This window comes from Balaenoptera acutorostrata, chromosome 3 (assembly GCF_949987535.1).
Source record: "Balaenoptera acutorostrata chromosome 3, mBalAcu1.1, whole genome shotgun sequence".
In the NCBI taxonomy this organism is placed as follows: domain Eukaryota; kingdom Metazoa; phylum Chordata; class Mammalia; order Artiodactyla; family Balaenopteridae; genus Balaenoptera; species Balaenoptera acutorostrata.
The window spans coordinates 19,541,668-19,561,501 of NC_080066.1; the positions used below are offsets into that span (position 1 = coordinate 19,541,668).

Sequence of the window (19,834 nt, forward strand, 5' to 3'; positions counted from 1 at the left end):
GATTTACATAATGAAAAAAGCTACCAAAGGCTAATGAAGGACATAAAATAAGACAAATTGAGAGACATAACATGTACCTGGATACACTGATACAAGAGACTGATTCTCAGTTAAAATTCTCTTAACCTAATTACAATCCAAATCTCACTAAGAACTCTCTTTAGCTTGGCATAGTGATTAAAAATTCATCTCAAATAATGTAGAGGTAAACATTTCCAAGAGAATACTGAAAAGGAAGAATAAGGAGGGGAACCTTGGACCTGTAATAGATATTTATATTTTATACACTACTGACGCTAGAAGAAGCAGACCAGAATGGAAAACCCAGAAACAGAAAAAAATCCGAGAATTAAATGTAAGATTAAGGGGTAAACTAGGTGAGGAAAGATGGATTGTTTGGGACAAGTGAATAACCATTTTTAAAAAAGTTCTCAAATGTTACACCATGCTCCAAAATAAATCTTGAATTGATCAAAGATTTAATTAGGGTAAAATAAAAGCAAAAACTAAAATATAAGTGAAGAAAATGTGCAGACAGAAGGTTGGAGGGTCAGGAGGCATGCGGAAACGCGTCTTCATTTCATCTGGAAAACCTGCGTTGGTTTCTCCTAAGTTTGCACTTGATGACACCTGTTGCCACAGTCTCTGGAACCATGAAAACAGCTTTCTGTAGTTACATCTGTTAAATTCCATGGAGAAAGGCTGGGGCCCAGAGGGATGTGAAAAGGAATAAGCTGAGGAATAAGAAGATTTAGAGAGTTTTCTTAGGGGAGCTCTCTGGGGGACGAGGCCTTCAGCATCCTGAAGCTCCACGCCACTCTAGCCCAAGTCGCATGCGAAGACGACTTTCTCACGGGAGATTCTAACATTTGCAAATGTCCAGAAACGCTCAGCCAGCTCGCACCACCGTTGGAAAAGAACCCAGCGCGGCCCACAAAGAATCGCAGAGATTTCAGACGCTGGGGCCTCGCACATGCGCACTGGGCACTCCTGCGCTCCGAGCCTCTGTGCGCAAGCGCAGTGACGCCTTCTTACGAGGCGCACACGCGCAGTGTTTAGCTGTATCGCTTGGCTAGGGTTAATCTGGGCTGAAAGATGAGAAACCGCGGAGCTTCCCAGCTGGGATGTTGTGGCGAGACCGCGTTGGCTTATCTGTACCGCTAGTGTTAGGCTCAGGAGACTGTGAGGAGCCGAGGGGGAGGTGAGGTGTGTCTGAAGGCTGTAGGCTCTGCGATGAAGAAGATTTTTGGCTTCGTAAGTAAGAAGGGCGAGTCGCCCTTGGGCTCCTCCACCAGCCCGCGGAGAGAGAGCGGTAATCGAGTCAACTCCCGGCCCGAGTACCACATCCGAGACAAGGATCTCGGGAAGATCCACAAAGCTGCCAGCGTGGGCAACGTAGCCAAAGTGCAGCAGATTCTGTTGCTTGGGAAGAATGGCTTGAACGACAGGGACAAGATGAACAGGTAACCGGGGCGGGCGGGAGGAGGCGGTGCGGGCCTGGGACGGGCCCCTGCTGTCAGTTTCCCCTCCGAGGCTCGTGGACACCTACGTGGGGTCCCGCGCCCCGCAGACTTTATAGGCAGCAAAAGCCTTAGCTGGTTTCGGACCCGCTCATGATTCCCCTTATAGAGCACTTTACTGACAGTTTTAAAGTCATTTGACTGAATGTCAGTAATCACAGAAACGAAATTAAACATGAACAGCATCTTATTTTTAATGTACACATTTTTATACCGTAATGTTATATGTTACAGAGAAGTGCATAATGAGGAAAATAACTCTCATGACAGATCAACTTCTGGACTAAAAATTTTTCAGATACAATCCAGTATCTTTTTTTTTTAAATTATTTATTGCTGTGTTGGGTCTTCATAGCCGTGCACGGGCTTCTCATTGTGGTGGCTTCTCGTGTTGTGGAGCACGGGCTCTAGGCGCGTGAGCTCAGTTAGTTGTGGAACGTGGGCTCGGTAGTTGTGGCTCGCCGGCTCTAGAGCGCGGGCGCAGTAGTTGTGGCGCATGGGCTTAGTTGCTCTGCAGCATGTGGGATCTTCCTGGACCAGGGCTCGAACCCGTGTCCCCTGCATTGGCAGGCGGACTCTTTTTTTTTTTAGTTTACTTATTTTAATTTATTTATTTTTGGCTGCATTGGGTCTTCACTGCTGCACGTGGGCTTTCTCTAGTTGCAGGGAGCGGGGGCTACTCTTTGTTGCAGTGTGTGGGCTTCTCATTGGGGTGGCTTCTGTTATTGTGGAGCACGGGCTCTAGGTGCGCGGGCTTCAGTAGTTGTGGCATGTGGGCTCAGTAGTTGTGGTTTGCGGGCTCTATAGCGCAGGCTCAGTAGTTGTGGCGCACGGGCTTAGTTGCTCCACGGTATGTGGGATCTTCCCAGACCAGGGCTCAAACCTGTGTCCCCTGCATTGGCAGGCGGATTCTTAACCTCTGTGCCACCAGGGAAACCTGCAGTATCCGTTTTATATCCGTGTACACCTATGTATATATGTTCTCTACTGAAGGACCTTAGAAGACAGCTTTGAAGTGGGAAGATGGCTGTGTCCTTGAATAGGAAGACTCATTTTCTTAAAATGTATGGTCTTCCCATATTTAAACCAAATAAGCATATGATGGTTTAAAAAATTTTGAGTTACACATACTTTCTTTATTTGTTGTGATGAAATTAAAAGTTTTATGTAGTAGACAAAGATTTGCCTTTCTAGATATCAAAATGTGCTGTAAGTTCCCACAAATTATTCGTTTACTAACAACTGAAAAGACAGATAAGTGAGTGGAACAGATAGAAAATGCCCAAACACCCAAATATATGTAAGACTTTAGAACTTGAACTGATGACATTTCATATTAGAAGGAAAACATAAATTGTTTGTAAATGGTGGAGAAGTAAACTGCTAACTATTTAGAGAAAAGTTACTAGATTTTTATCTCACAAAAATAAGTTTCAGATGGAGTACAGATCAAAAAATTTAAATATACAAAGTGAGAAAACAACCAGAAGAAAACAAAATTCCTATTTATACATTTTTTGTGCTGACAAAGATCTTCCTAAGAATGACTTCAAGAGCAAGAATTCTGGAGGTTGATTTAACAACATAAAAAAATTAAAACCCTCTGTAGATCAGAAAAGAAGATTAACAAAATAAAAGACAATGAGCTTTTAAAATATATCAACGTATTTGTATCAGGCAAGAAAAGATATCTTCATTTTACAGAGAATTCTTTGAAATCAGTAAGGGGAAAAAACCTCTAATTTGAAATTGAGAAAAGTACTTTTTTGCATATCCATAAGTGACCAATGGATATAGGAAAAAAATTTAGCATTTCTGGTACGAAAAGGAATTTAAGTTAAAGAGGAATGAAAGACCATTTTCCCTTCACAAAGTTTGTGAAGATGAAGAACAGTGGTACTTATACTGCTGTTTAAAGCCTAAGTTGCTTTTGACTTTTCAAATAGGCAATTTGGTGATAAGTACCACATTTAAAAAATGTATATTCCCTTTACACATCAATTCTCTTTACACAAATTAGAGGTAAATAATTAGAGATAAATTAGAGATAGATAACATACAATTTGTTGTTCTCAACACTGCTTCAAATAGCAATGTATTAAGAAGAAATCAGAGGATTTTATAAATAAATTGCAGTGTATTTGGTATGGAGTAATATATGACCATTGAAGGTGGCATAGATAACAGATGTATGTTGACCTGCAGAGATGTACTTTGGTAGATCACTGAGAAAAAAAAAATCAACTTCATTATATATAAACACAAGAAGACTATGGTCTTATCTTAGCCAAAAGTATGTACAAAAATGTGATAAAATTTGTTATTTCTGAGCACTTGTATTATAAGTGAAGCTTTCTTTTCCTTTTAAAAAAATCTGTGATTTCTACAGTGAACATGTACAAAAATTCTAGTAAATGTTTAGTATTAGTGAAATAATCCTGAGAGAGAGCATGAATATGAATCTTGTACAGATAAAAATAATTTCTCACTTTCTATTTTTTTGTGGAAGTTTTTCAAGGATTGATATCTTCTGGCAACTTTTAGCCTCTTCAGAAGTAAAGGGAATCTTTTTATCTGTGCCTGTAGATTTTACTAGGTATATATTTCGCTATATACACGTTTTTGATTTTGTGTAGCTTTATTACCTATAATATGTAAATGATTATAGATTAATCACTTTACTTCATTGCAGTCTTATGAAAATGAAAAATAGTAAATATAAGTGGTGATTATTACTATTGCAAAAGTTTATAGTTTTAGTTGTGTCCTTATGAAAATAAAAAATCAAAAATACAAATGTAAATGATTATTACTATTGCAAAAGTATTGCTTTACTTCCCAAAAGTTTTCTTTAAAAATATCGAACTCTCCAAAGTAACAACTGCCAACAGAAATACAAAGAATCATGAGAGATTACTACAAGCAACTATATGCCAATAAAATGGACAACCTGGAAGAAATGGACAAATTCTTAGAAAAGTACAACCTTCCGAGACTGAACCAGGAAGAAATAGAAAATATAAACAGACCAATCACAAGCACTGAAATTGAAACTGTGATTAGAAATCTTCCAACAAACAAAAGCCCAGGACCAGATGGCTTCACAGGAGAATTCTATCAAACATTTAGAGAAGAGCTAACACCTGTCCTTCTCAAACTCTTCCAAAATATAGCAGAGGGGGAACACTCCCAAACTCATTCTACGAGGCCACCATCACCCTGATACCGAAACAAGACAAAGATGTAAAAAAAAAGAAGAAAACTACAGACCAATATCACTGATGAACGTAGATGCAAAAATCCTCTAAAAAATACTAGCAAACAGAATCCAACAGCACATTAAAAGGATCATACACCATGATCAAGTGGGGTTTATGCCAGGAATGCAAGGATTCTTCAATATACACAAATCAATCAATGTGATACACCATATTAACAAACTGAAGGATAAAAACCATATGATAGTCTCAGTAGATGCAGAAAAAGCTTTCGACAAAATTCAACACCTATTTATGATAAAAACTCTCCAGAAAGTAGGCATAGAGAGAACTTACCTCAACATAATAAAGGCCATATATGACAAACCCACAGCCAACATTGTTCTCAATGGTGAAATACTTAAACCATTTCCTCTAAAATCAGGAACAAGACAAGGATGCCCACTCTCACCACTATTATTCAACATAGTTTTGGAAGTTTTAGCCACAGCAATCAGAGAAGAAAGAGAAATAAAAGGAATCCAAATCGGAAAAGAAGAATTAAAGCTGTCACTGTTTGCAGATGACATGATTCTATACATAGAGAATCCTGAAGATGCTACCAGAAAACTACTAGAGCTAATCAATGAATTTGGTAAAGTAGCAGGATACAAAATTAATGTACAGAAATCTCTTGCATTCCTATACACTAAGGATGAAAAATCTGAAAGAGAAATGAAGGAAACACTCCCATTTACCATTGCAACAAAAAGAATAAAATACCTAGGAATAAACCTACCTAAGGAGACAAAAGACCTGTATGCAGAAAACTGTAAGACACTGATGAGAGAAATTAAGGATGATACAAACAGATGGAGAGAGATACCATGTTCTTGGATTGGAAGAATCAACATTGTGAAAATGACTATACTACCCAAAGCAAACTACAGTTTCAGTGCAATCCCTATCAGACTGCCAATGGCATTTTTCACAGAACTAGAACAAAAAATTTCACCGTTTGTATGGAAATACAATAGACCCCGAATAGCCAAAGCAATCTTGAGAAAGAAAAACAGACCTGGAGGAATCAGGCTCCCTGACTTCAGACTATACTACAAAGCTACGGTAATCAAGACACTATGGTACCGGTACAAAAACAGAAATATAGACCACTGGAACAGGATAGAAGGCCCAGAGATAAACCCACACACATATGGTTACCTTATCTTTGATAAAGGAGGCAAGAATATACAATGGAAAAAAGACAGCCTCTTCAATAAGTGGTGCTGGGGAAACTGGACAGCTACATGTAAAAGAATGAAATTAGAACACCCCCTAACACCATCCACAAAAATAAACTCAAAATGATTAAAGACCTAAACGTAAGGCCAGATACTCTAAAACTCTTAGAGGAAAACATGGGCAGAACACTCTATGGCATAAATCACAGCAAGATCCTTTTGACCCACCTCCTAGAGAAATGGCAATAAAAACAAAAATAAACAAATGGGACCTAATAAAACTTAAAAGCTTTTGCACAGCAAAGGAAACCATAAAATAGATGAAAAGACAACCCTCAGAATGGGAGAAAATATTTGCAAACGAAGCGACTGACAAAGGATTAATCTCCAAAATATACAAGCAGCTCATGCAGCTCAATATCAAAAAAACAAATAACCCAATCCAAAAATGGGCAGAAGACCTAAATAGACATTTCTCCAAAGAAGATACACAGATTGCCAACACACATGAAAAGATGCTCAACATCACTAATCATTAGAGAAATGCAAATCAAAACTGCAGTGAGGTATCACCTCACACCGGTCAGAATGGCCATCATCAAAAATCTACAAACAATAAATGCTGGAGAGGGTGTGGGGAAAAGGGAACCCTCTTGCACTGTTGGTGGGAATGTAAATTGAGACAGCCACTATGGAGAACAATATGGAGGTTCCTTAAAAAACTAAAAATAGAGCTACCATACAACCCAGCAATCCCACTTCTGGGCATATACCCTGAGAAAACCATAATTCAAAAAGAGTCACGCGGGCTTCCCTGGTGGCACAGTGGTTGAGAATCTGCCTGCCAATGCAGGGGACACGGGTTCGAGCCCTGGTCTGGGAAGATCCCACATGCCGCGGAGCAACTAGGCCTGTGAGCCACAATTACTGAGCCTGCGCGTCTGGAGCCTGTGCTCCGCAACAAGAGAGGCCACGATAATGAGAGGCCCGCGCACCGCGATGGAAAGCCCTCGCACAGAAACGAAGACCCAACACAGCCATAAATAAATAAACCCAAAGTTAAAAAAAAAAAAAAAAAAGAGTCATGCACCACAATGTTCATTGCAGCACTGTTTACAATAGCCAGGACATGGAAGCAACCTAAGTGTCCATCGACAGATGAATGGATAAAGAAGATGTGGTACATATATACAATGGAATATTACTCAGCTATAAAAAGAAATGAAATTGAGTTATTTGTAGTGAGATGGATGGACCTAGAGTCTGTCATACAGAGTGAAGTAAGTCAGAAAGAGAAAAACAAATACCATGTTCTAACACATATATATGGAATCTAAAAAAAAAAAAAGGTTCTGATGAACCTAGGAGCAGGACAGGAGTAAAGACACAGAGAATAAATTTGAGGACACAAGGAAGGGGGAAGGTTAGGCTGGGACGAAGTGAGAGAGTAGCCCTGACATATATACACTACTAAATGTAAAATGGATAGCTAGTGGGAAGCAGCTGCATCGCTCGGGAGATCAGCTCGGTGCTTTGTGACCACCTACAGGGGTGGGATAGGGAGGGTGGGAGGGAACACAAGAGGGAGGGGATATGGAGATATATGTATACATATAGCTGATTCACTTTGTTATACAGCGGAAACTAATAAAACATTGTAAAGCAATTATACTCCAATAAAGATGTTACAAAAATTATTGAACTCTCCAGTTATGTTTATCCATTGTTTAATCCATTTATTCATCAAATATAACTTGAATACCTATTATGTAGCAGATGTTTTCTACTCAGGATCCTGCATCTATGTCTCAGAACACTTTCATCCTTAAAAACTTCATGTTGCCCCCGTGAGCAAGATGAGAAATTTAAAATTGAAGTATTAAGGCTTAGTCTCAATTGAAGCTTTTCTCCCTTCTTTCAAACAGAAACATTTCTGAAGGTAGGAAATTGTAAAAGATAACCTTTACTTGTCCTTTTGAACATTTATAATGGTATTAAATACTAATATTGATCATTGGAAATGTCTGATTTCACACAATCTATAAATGTAAATATTGAATAAAATGAGCCATCCCTATTCATTTGAATCCTGAATTTCCTTTGGCTTAAAGTTTCCTGAAAATAAGTTAGAATTACTTTTTAAAAAATTCTTGTTTTGTTTGTTATTTTAGTTCTCTTTCCCCGTGCTGCTTTTATTTTATTATTTTAAAATTGAAGTATAGGTGAGTTACAGTATTGCCCATCATGCCTTTAGGAACTAAAAGTTATTTAAGTGCCAACCGTGTGACTAGAACTGCAGTAGACCTGTTATATAGACCATTATTTCATTTAATGTAAGCCACCATGGATTGTATGATGCCCCACTATTTTATATATTAATAAGAAATTTTTAAAAATGTTGCCAACTCACAGATACAGAGAACAAACTAGTGGTTACTAGTGGGGAGAGGAAAGGGAGGAGGGGCAAGATAGGGGTAGGGGATTAAGAGGTACAAACTTTTAGGTATAAAATAAGCTACAAGGATATATTGTACAACATGGGGAATATAGCCAATATTTTATAATAACTATAAATGGAGTATAACCTTTAAAAATTGTGAATCACTATGTTTTACCCCTATAGTATATAATTTTTATTTTTTTATTTTTTTAAATTTTTGGCTGTGTTGCTTCTTCGTTGCTGCGCGCAGGCTTTCTCTAGTTGTGGCGAGCAGGGGCTACTCTTCCTTGCGGTGCGCGGGCTTCTCATTGTGGTGGCTTCTCTTGTTGCAGAGCATGGGCTCTAGGCGTGTGGGCTCACTAGTTGTGGCTTGCGGGTTCTAGAGCGCAGGCTCAGTAGTTGTGGCGCTCGGGCTTAGTTGCTTTGTGGCACGTGGGACCTTCTGGGACCAGGGCTCGAACCTGTGTCCCCTGCATTGGCAAGTGGATTCTTCACCACTGCGCCACCAGGGAAGTTCCATAATATATAATATTATACATCACCTATACTTAAATTAAAAAAAAAAGGCAACTTTAGGCACAAAGGCATTATGATAATTAGACCAACAGGAAAAATGAGAAACGAACAAACAAAAAGTGCTACCAATTATAGTTGTAAGACATCGTGAATTATAAATTTCATTCCAATGTCAGAGATGTTAAAATGTGAGAAAATGAGCATGTTGGAATCATTGAAGTACAGTGTTCTCTCTAGTCCTCAAGACATATCTTCAAAAGAGGTATAATATCCTTTTACTTAATTGAAATGTTGCCCTTGTAAAGTAGTAGTAATAGTAATAATTATGATAGTATTACCTAATAATTATTGAGCTGTTATCTGTGTGAGGAACTGTTCTAAACCCTTTGCATGGGTTCTCATTTAAGCATCACAGTGGTGTCCTGTGAGATAACTACTTCTCTATCCCCATTTTGTTGATGAGGAAATTGAGGCACAGAAAGGTTAAGTGACAGCTAATAAGTGACAGAGTTAAAGTCAAATTCAAACCCAAGTTGAGCTGAATGTCAAGGTCATGCTCTTTCTTTTTTTTTTTTTTCATGAAAAGTGTGTGGAGAGGAGTGTATTCATTTGTTTGCCTGTTTATTTTAGCAAGGTACATTGGAGGGAGAATTCCAAAGGAGCTACATTTTTTAAATAATTAATTAATTTATTTATTTATGGCTGTGTCGGGTCTTCGTTTCTGTGCAAGGGCTTTCTCTAGTTGTGGCAAGCGGGGGCCACTCTTCATCGCGGTGTGTGGGCCTCTCACTGTCGCGGCCTCTCTTGTTGCGGAGCACAGGCTCCAGTCGCACAGGCTCAGCAATTGTGGCTCACGGGCCTAGTCGCTCTGCGGCATGTGGGATCTTCCCAGACCAGGGCTCGAACCCGTGTCCCCTGCATTGGCAGGCAGATTCTCAACCACTGCGCCACCAGGGAAGCCCTGGTCATGCTCTTTCTATTCAAGCAGGTTGTTCTTTCATTAATGTGGAGAGTAAGAAGAGCTAATATATATTGTTCTTTCTCCAGAAGAAAACTAAGTATTTGTTTTAAAGGGATAGGAATAGCATGCTATTAAATGTTTTCAATTACATGAACAATTGTATGTTTTGAAATAGTGCACTGCAATTTCCTAAAATCTCCTCTCGGTTTCGTAGGACTGCTCTCCATTTGGCCTGTGCCAATGGCCATCCAGCAGTGGTAACTCTCCTAGTGGAGAGAAAATGCCAGCTTAACCTCTGTGACAACGAAAACAGGACAGCGCTGATGAAGGTACAGAGTAGCCAACCGTGTCAACGTGAGATGGATTTGATTTAACTACTTAGAATAAAAATGGATTTATCTCATTTAAATATAACGAATTGGTGAAACTTCTGGAATGTTTACTTTGAATTCCTAGAATTTACAGTCTGTTTCTTGGCATAACACTTATAGGCCATACAATGTCAGGAAGAGGCGTGTGCAACTATTCTGCTGGAACATGGTGCCGACCCAAATGTCATGGATGTCAGTGGCAACACTGCCCTCCACTATGCTGCCCTTTATCAGAATATATCACTCGCGGCAAAGCTGCTTTCACATGACGCCAGTATTGAAGCAAGGAACAAGGTATAGCTCAACTAACTTTATTTACAAAATATTTGCAATACATGGTTGGTTGTTTTTTTTGTTTGTTTTAGCTGCAGATGTTTTATCTATAATAATATGTATACTGAATACCACCCATCAGGCCCTGTTACCATGGAAACAACTCCAAAGCCAAGTCACGGGCTGGAGAAAGGTGGTGCTCACAGAAAGAGCACAGTTCTGCCTCCCAGCCACCCTTCTACCCCAGAAGGAAAATCTTCCCATTAGGATATGCCTGGGAGTGGGTGGTGGGCTCAGAGCCCATACAAGACGAAGACCTGGGGGGAGTGAGGTGAGGGGGGCGCTGGCGGCTCGCAGGGGCTCAGGGAATGGGTGCCGCTGGGGATGGATGGGAGGAGGAAGGAGACCCAGTACCCGGCAGGGAGAGCTGGGTGAGTGCAGGTGGCCAGGGCAGGCAGCAGGCCCCGAGCCCTCCAGGACCCCAGGTTCTAAGATCGGGGAAAGTGGGGCAGGTCGTGTTTGACACCCAGCAAGGTGTTCACTTATGCTGGTGGCCATGTGGTCCACCATGTACACCTTGGGGTCTTCCACGCTCAGCCTCGGGCGGCTCCTCAGCAGGGTCGTAGCTGTGCATGGGGAGCAGGTGGCAGCGAAGCTGCTGTTCCTGCTGTTTCTTTGGGACACATATTACCTCCTCCCGCTGCAGCCCCGCCAGGAACTCCCTCTGCTGACATAGATGGGGTCAGTTTTACATATTTGGAAGCTCAAGCATTCCCCGAGTGAAAATATTTTGAAATAAATTAATTATCTAAGATTTCACTTTAAATCATTGTATTTCTAAAGAAGCATTAGAGGGTATAGCTTTCTTTTATGTGTTTATGGCAGATATTTGTGAAAACATTGCATTTGTTAAAGGTAAGACTTTTTTTTTCCCCAAATATTTTTTCCCCCACTCAAATTTTTTTTCTGATTAGTGTAAAACAACACAGAAATGCAAAACTTGCCTTGGAGATAGACTTTGTCCTAAAACTCGAACAAAACCAAAGCATTTTATAATATAATAGCAATCTTGCTGCTGTTGACAAGTTCCTATTTTATTAAAAAATGATTTATGTAAAAATGATTTCTCTCTCATTGCCTAAGGCTTCAGAGGGAAAAAGGAAAAGGAAAAGGAGAGAGCAGTTGAAATACGCAGGCCGGGCTTCCCAGGTGGCACAGTGGTTAAGAATCCGCCTGCCAGTGCAGGGGACACGGGTTCCAGCCCTGCCAGGAAGATCCCACATGCCATGGAGCGCCTAAGCCCGTGCACCACAACTACTGAGCCTGCGCTCTAGAGCATGCGAGCCACAACTACTGGGCCCACACGCCTAGAGCCCGTGCTCCACAGCAAGAGAAGCCACCGCAATGAGAAACCCGTGCACCGCGACAAAGAGTAGCCCCCGCTTGCCGCAACTAGAGAAAGCCCGCGCGCAGCAACAAAGACCCAACGCAGCCAAAAATAAATAAATAAATAAAATGAATAAATAACTTAAAAAAAAAAAATATGCAGGCCAATTTGGAAATTTGGCAGTTGGGAAATGCCAAGTAGAGGTTTTTGGGGGTTTTTTTCCCCTTCAGTTTATGTATTTAGGCAAAGTTCTTTTCAGTGTTCGGGGATAATAATTCTTATTTTGGGAAAGAGCCTGAGTGAATTGTAACCCTGCCTAGAGATCAATTTTAGGAGGACTCAGAGGAAATCAGATTGGCAGTGAACGTGTAGTGATTAAATGGGAAATAAGGGAGAAGAACAAATAATTAACTGACATATTATCCTGTTTTGGCAGAAACAGCCACTTAGATAAGAGTCTAGACTCTGCTCTCAGATCTAGAATGTCTTGATGGGAAGTAAGGGGTTTATAAGTAATGAGATCAAGTTGCATTTTGAGTTTACTCGTCCCTGTTCTACCTATTTACCCAGAAAAATTAAATGTAGTTTTGGTGACTCTTATCTCTTACACTTTTGTTTTTTTATTCAAATCCTCAATTGAGGAAAGGAATTGGCCGTGTGGGTAGGAGATGAGACTGACATGGCTGCTGCACTAATTCTCAGCTAGAATTGTGCTCGCGAACCACAGTCACCTGGGAGGACTTGGAAAAAATTTACAAGCCTAGGCTCTCCCCTGAAGACTTTGATTGAATAAATCTAGGAAGGCCCGGACGTGTGTGTTTGGAAATATTTCCTCGAGATTCTGATACAGCCCTTGGTTAAGGACATGGAATGGATGAGTGTGATTTATAAATTCACAGATCTCAAAAATAAGAAATCTCTAGAAGAGTTGGAGTTTGATAGACGCTACTTCCATCAACTCCCTCCTTTCCAACAATATTAGCCTGACTTTTATCTTTTTCTGCCTCTGTGATTGAGAAGGTAAATGGGATATTATTGGCAATATCTATTGGCTTGAAGAATAACTCCTTTTTCCTTCCAACCACTAATCATTCACTGGCACTCAGAGAGTCTTTAGAAATTTGCTTATGGTGAGTCATTTAATAAGTAGAGTGTGACCCTTTGCGGATTTTGCGCCTTTTGTTATCATCCAAGTCATTAGGTCAACAGATGTTTATCACAAACATTATCAGGGTTTTCCTGACTGCAGTAATAGTAAAGCATGAGCCTTCTTTTGGTGAAAGCTGCATGACAGACTCTTGCAGTGTGTCTGTTAGGTTCAGTGGGCCCTGGCATAAGCAAATGATAGTCTTAAACATCAAAACCCATGAAGTTAGTAACCGTACAGATAGGAATTGTTTTAATAATTTAGTTTCAGCAGTCTTATGAACTAATTATCCATTTGGTTAACATTAGGGAGAATTATAGAAATAGATTGTAGTTTTAACAGGCATTGGAAACATTCTTGAAGTGTGTATTATGAGTCTTAATAGCAATTTTTATTACATGTTGGGACCCACTTTTTTTTGTAAAACACATGATACTGAAGAAAGGAAAGGTTTTACATGCAAATGTTTGCTTTATACGCACCCGTTTGGAAACACTCACAGCAAACATAAAAACACAAGTGGGCTATAGACTAAACGTGGCCCCTGGATGTGTTTAGCTTTCCTCCACAAATTGAGTCAGCATTTAAAATTTAGGAGACTCATGCAGAAATCTGCATTTCAGGCTTCTCTTAAGGAATCCAATCTGGTCCCCCTTGAGCCCACGCTACTGTTTGGTCTGCCATGCAAAGGGTGCCCCTTCTGTATGGGGCGCGTTCTCCGGTTTGCTGGCCTCATCTGGGTTCTTCACTTACTTGGGTCACCTACTTTGCCTCCATAAGCATTTGTGTTTCCAATTCCTGTATTACAGTTTATTTTGATAGATATTTCTAGATTTTAAAACAGTCATTAATTTATAATCTATTTCATATTTTAAAAGAATCTCTTAAGAATGGGATTGAATTTTTCAAGTTAGAATTTATAAGCTGGTTTTTAAAAAAAACTTTTTCTTTACATGTTCATGTGAAGAATCATGTTCCCATTGGAATGTCTGTAAACCTTATGAGGTTAATTGGTTATCGTTGGATAGGTTATGCATGTTGCAGACAATATTATATCTTTCTCCTCAGCATTGTTCCTAAAATATGCAGTTGATTTAATAGTTAAATGATTATCTCTGGAGGAGTGTTTAGAGTGTATAGACTAGTATAGAGCAATAAAATAACTACAGTATACCTGATAAATTCTGTGATAGAAGCAAAGATCCTTGGAACCAGTAAATGTTGGAAGTGAGTTTTAGAGAATGACTTTGCAGTTAATCATGTGAAGAAGTGAGGAGGAGCATTTTAAAGGGAAGGAAGCAGCACAGGGCGGGTGAGAAGGAAGGGGCTCCTTTTTATTTACTTTCTATATTAGATGTTTAAGTTCAGAGAATCTATTATAAGTTTTAAAATTCAATTTAGAAATATGTAACTTTGTACATTCTATATAAAGTGTTTTTGCTGTTTTACAGGAGGACCTCACACCACTTTTACTTGCTGTAAGTGAAAACAATCAGCAAATGGTGGAATTTTTAGTAAAGAAAGAAGCAAATATACATGTAGTTGATAAGATGAAAAGGTACAGTAGTTTGTTCTTTTTCTTTTTAAAAACCTGAGTGCTGTTCTAGAGTGGTAACAGAGAGATTAAATTAGTAAGAAGAGGATTAATGTGTAATCAACACATCGTCAGGTCGAAAAGCAATTATTCTGCTGTGTATCATGAAAAGTAATATATAGCAGGATTCATATTCCTTTATAATATTGACTGATGTCATTTGCAACCTGATTTTTTTCTTTTTTTTGGTCATACGATCTTATAATAGCTAAGGGATTTCATATTAGTTTTATTAGCTTGATAAAGTATGGATTCTACTTTTTAGTTTACCTTAGGACACAGTATTGAATTTCTTAATTCTTTTATAATAATTTTTTAACCTCTACTTTGTATATATTTTTCCTTAAAAGATGCATATCTTTGGGATGACTCTTTGCTTTAAATTACTTTCTTTGAAGAATACTGATGTTACTAGGTTATCACTAAGTGATTGTTAATCACTATTACCAGATACTTTGGGCTCATCAGTTTTTATCCTTTTTCATTTCTAGTACATTTTGATGTTCTTATTTTTAATTGGTGAAGGTAGAAGGAAGAAAGGTAGCTTTAATTGGATAAACATTTCCTTCAATGAAGACAAGTCATAGGTGGGTGATAAAGAGGAAAGTGATTGGCTTTAGATTCAGACTGGGTTTAATTCCTAGCTTTCCTACTTATTAGGTGTATGACCTTGGGAACGTTACTTATGATCAGCAAATATGTTTCCTGATATGAAAAGGAGGATAGTAGTATATCCTTCAAGGGTGGTTGTGTGGAAGAAAGATTACATATATAGTATTTCATTTAGTGCCTAGCACATGCTTATCAGCATCATTAACTGCAACCATGACTATTTTTATTTCATTATTAATAATATTATTGTTTTAAGCCTGCAAATAGCTTTTCCTTAACCTGACCTCTAGCTGATTTTGAAGTGAAATATAACAGACTAAGGAAGAAATGGGGAATTCTTCCTTTATATACTCACCTGCTTCAGATAAGTGACCTCAGCATAGTTTCTTGTCCATCAAGGACTCTAAATTAGCAATTTCTACTACATGCCATCCGAGTGGGACAGGAGGCTTCTTTTTTGTCCCTTCATTTTAGCCTTGGAGGTAATTTACAAAGATGAACACTTGAACATGTAAATGGTCAGTTCTACATGGATGGGCAAGATATTAACTTGGTAAAGTATATCAAATTAGCTGTTAAAGTAAGTTAGCTAAACTTCCTAAGGGTGAAGTTATCTCTCTGTTATTTTAGAACAGCCCTCATACTTGCTGTAAACTATGAATCAACAAATATAGTCAGGCTTCTTCTTCAGCAAGGTATTGATGTCTTTTCTCAAGATATCTATGGATGGACCGCAGAAGAATATGCTCTTATTAGTGGTTTTAATATGTAAGTGTTTACATTAAAATGCCAGTTATCACTAAACTGTGGTTAAAAATAATTTAACTGCTACTTGTTATGTGGCAGGTGAGAGTTCTAGTTTGGTGCGGGCAGTTTGGGAATGGTGGTGAGATGTTCCCCATCATCAGCTGGAAACCAGCTGAAAGGCCAGACTCGTTAGATGTAGCAGTGGGCACAGGGTTCTTTATCTCAGGACTTTAAGACTTCATATCCTTAAAGATCCTAACATTATCCATTTCATTCCAAGGGTAACCCCTGTGCATGGGGTACAAGTAGTGTCACAGCTCTGATTTTTCTAACTTGTTATTTGGGTCTTGAAATGTTTGGTTCAGCAGAGTATCCTATATTTTCTCCTGGGGACTTACTTCTATACTCTCCCTCTTAAATTTTGCAAGAACCTAAGGGATTCCCTAAGATCAAAGAGACAGTCCTCTACCACAAGTCTTTTGGAGGGGGAAAAAAAGGGCATTCTCATCATTCTGTTGATTGCATTGATTCTATTGCTGCAGTGTTGCTACTAAAACTGGTCTTAGCAGGGTCTCCTTGGCAGCTGGATCTGGAGTCTGGATGTTGCTCTATAAAGACCTTTAATAATTTTAAAAGAAAAAAGAAACCAGTCCTGCAGTCGGGTCACGATTGACCTTTGCTCCCAGGATGCCCTGGCTGATCCAGATTCCTCAGTCTTCATGGTGATGCACACTCAGACTTCAAAGTGACAACTTTTTTAGTTCTCATACGTATGCCTGTAGCTCAGCCACTGTTCCAAAGCACCAGCACCCAGTTCTGGCACCTGGATCTCCTAGCTTTAGCCACACACACCCTCCCTGACACACTCAAAAACCTTATGTAGAGCCCACATCTTAGCCCAGATCTTCACGATGAGTTACCATTTGAGGCTCTTACTTATCTTTTCTGCTGGCAGATGTCAATGGGAACCGTTTTAGGCTGTCAGAGAGGTTCAAATGCTCCTTCCTAGAGGGAGCAGACTTTCCTTTCTCCTTTGTTACCAGACCTGAACCTCAAGGCTGCTTTATATCCTGTGGGGCACTTTTTCTTAGGTCGTGGAAGGTCCCATATCATCCTCCTCAGAGTAGTGGGTGCCCACTTGCCTGAGATTCCATAACTGAGGTTGGCCCCTCCAGTGATCTGTTTTCCATGATAATGAAAATCTTCTAAATGATTTACATCTGCCTCAGCCTTCAAAGTATCTTCAGATTCTGCCTCATAAGGAACCCATTCACCAGAAATCCCTGAATCTCAAGTAGGTTAGTTGGCATTAGGAGAGGTAAGCCCCGTCCAGGACTTGTCAGTATCCATTGTAAAAGTAGGGTTATGTCTTCCAAGTGGATTGGAGATGATCATGGAGCTTAAGCAGCATTCTAAGAAAGATCTGCTGGTTCAGAGTTTGAGTAGGTAGAGAAGGAGTAGTAGTGGTCCAAGCCAGGTCTGGACTTGGATTAGTTTTCTACTCTTGGTGCGATTAGCTGCCATAATGGGGAACAGTTATGTTATCTAATTTAATGAGGTCATATATTTATAAATAAATTCAGTTACAAATTATAGAATAGATGAGAGTCCCTGAATTACAAACCACAAGGAAGGGACAGCTACTCACCATAATTACTGACATTTTTCCTGAAAACTGCAACATTAGAATGTTAAACCTATGAAAAGACACACACTATTGGGTGTGTCTATTGGGTTTTTAATATGATTTTTAAAAATTCATTAATTTATATATTATTTATTTTTGGTTGCATTGGGTTTTTGTTGCTGCACGTGGGCTTCCTCTGGTTGCGGTGAGCGGAGGCTACTCTTCGTTGCAGTGTGCAGGCTTCTCATCGCGGTGGCTTCTCTTGTTGTGGAGTTCAGGCTCTAGGCGTGTGGGCTTCAGTAGTTGTGGCACATGGGCTCAGTAGTGGCTTGCGGGCTCTAGAGCTCCAGCTCAGTAGTTGTGGTGCACGGGCTTAGTTCCTCCGCAGCAGGTGGGATCTTCCTGGACCAGGGCTCGAACCCGTGTCCCCTGCGATGGCAGGCGGTTCTTAACCACTGCGCCACCAGGGAAGTCCCACAATTGAAGTTTTGATAATAGCTCTGACATTGTCTGAATTGATCTAAGAATTTAATATATTTGGTAATTGTTTTTCATATTAGTATTAAAATAGTAATATTATCACATTTTTAATACATAGCAATCGCCAACTGATTTCTGAATATAAAGAAGAAAAGAGACCTAAAACTCCTTCTCAAAATAGCAACCCAGGTAAGGAGTCTGATAGTGAATTTTACTCTTGGTGACCCTACCATAGATAAAGTAAGAGTGAGGAAGTTTTAATAATGAAAAAGCAATGAAAAAAACCAGTGTGTAAATTGCATGTATATTTTTATTTTTTAAATTAATTTCTTAATAGTCTAGTATTCAGAATTGTTTAAGTTAATTGTAGGTAATTTAAAATCAGAGACAGTATTGTCTGAAAAGAAATCCACATATTTAATCATGGCCCCTAAAATCCCGTATTATATCTTTGTGTAAATAAGAAAAAAGATTTTTAAGTTAGTATGTTGTATGTTTCCTCTATAATCACATGAATATTAGTTATTGTATAGTGATTAACCTCACTAAAAAAGTTACCATCTTTAAGCCTGGGAACTCAACAGTACCTTCCTGGTACTTTAAACAAATGGCAAAAAAGAAGAACTGCAAAGCTGAGCCAGTGTGCAGTGTACCAAGAAGAGATTATTTTTGAAAGATACCTACCGATAGTACAGAAGTCAGAAAAGCAATGCCTGGTTGAGAAGCACTGGTTATTTTCCATATTATTGTACCAGTGAGGTCTCACTCTTACCAACTTCATTCCTCACAAGTCCAAACAGAGTGAGATAGGCTGACTTCATTAGAACCACATGTTTTCTTCTGTGTGTTGGATAATTGTCATGACACTATAATTTTGTTAGAACGAGATGCTCTGTTGCCATTAGTTAAAGGATTATCATAATATTCAAATAGCCCAACTGGAGACTCAGCAAATTCTAATAAAAGCACAAAAATACTTCACATTAAGAAAAACACTATTGTGTTCCCTAGATGTGGCACCTAGCGCATTGTGCAATCTGTATGAGGACACCTCTAACATAGTAGACCTCTGTCCATCAAAGAACTTCTGTAGGTTGGTTTTACATGTTAGAGGAGATACAGAGGTGAAATAGAGCTTTGGTCTTCAAGGTGATCATAATAGAGTTGTCCCTGGTTAATTTCTGTATTTTTTTAAATGGAATTTTCAAAGAAAACATTCTTATTTATTTGTTAATTTGTCCACTTAACAAATAACTATCAAGTATCTTTTAGGTACTAGGCACTATTCTGATGTCACAGGATGCAAACGTTTAAAAAACACAGTCCTTGCCCTCCAGGAGCTTGTTATTATAATGATCATTTTTATTATTTAGTATACTTTATTCTGTGCTTACTATGTCCCAGAGCCCACTAGGAGTTTATAAATTGTCTTTATGTATTTTTTTTAATTGGTATTTCATATGTGCCAGGTATTTTAAGTCCATGGTGAGGAATTAGAGTTTTTAAAAAGTGAGTGGACTTTAAGGTAATCGTGCAGAGTGAGGAGAAGTTTGCCAGGTAAAGAGGCAGAAGGACAGCGTTCGGCAGGAGGAACATCTATCAAGATCACATGTTTTGCAGAAAGAACAGCAGTGCACAGGCTAAGATATACGAGTGAACTTGGCAGGATTTATGAGCAGTTCAGTTTTGCTGGTGCATAAAGTGTGCTTTGGGGATGGTTG

At 39.1% G+C, this 19,834-nt stretch overlaps 1 protein-coding gene across 3 annotated transcripts in view; it reads left to right on the forward strand.

Annotated features, from left to right (window-relative positions):
- The first annotated feature begins 1,071 nt into the window (after positions 1 to 1,071).
- ANKRD26 (ankyrin repeat domain containing 26) overlaps positions 1,072 to 19,834 on the forward strand; it is a 93,961-nt gene continuing 75,198 nt past the window's right edge. For all 3 annotated transcript variants that reach the window (XM_057543552.1, XM_028162903.2, XM_028162906.2), the window contains exons 1-5: positions 1,072 to 1,463; positions 10,090 to 10,204; positions 10,367 to 10,540; positions 14,505 to 14,611; positions 18,232 to 18,302. In XM_057543552.1, coding sequence (XP_057399535.1) covers positions 1,234 to 1,463; positions 10,090 to 10,204; positions 10,367 to 10,540; positions 14,505 to 14,611; positions 18,232 to 18,302 — 697 coding nt within the window. In that variant the 5' untranslated portion in view covers positions 1,072 to 1,233. The remainder of the gene's footprint in view (positions 1,464 to 10,089; positions 10,205 to 10,366; positions 10,541 to 14,504; positions 14,612 to 18,231; positions 18,303 to 19,834) is intronic.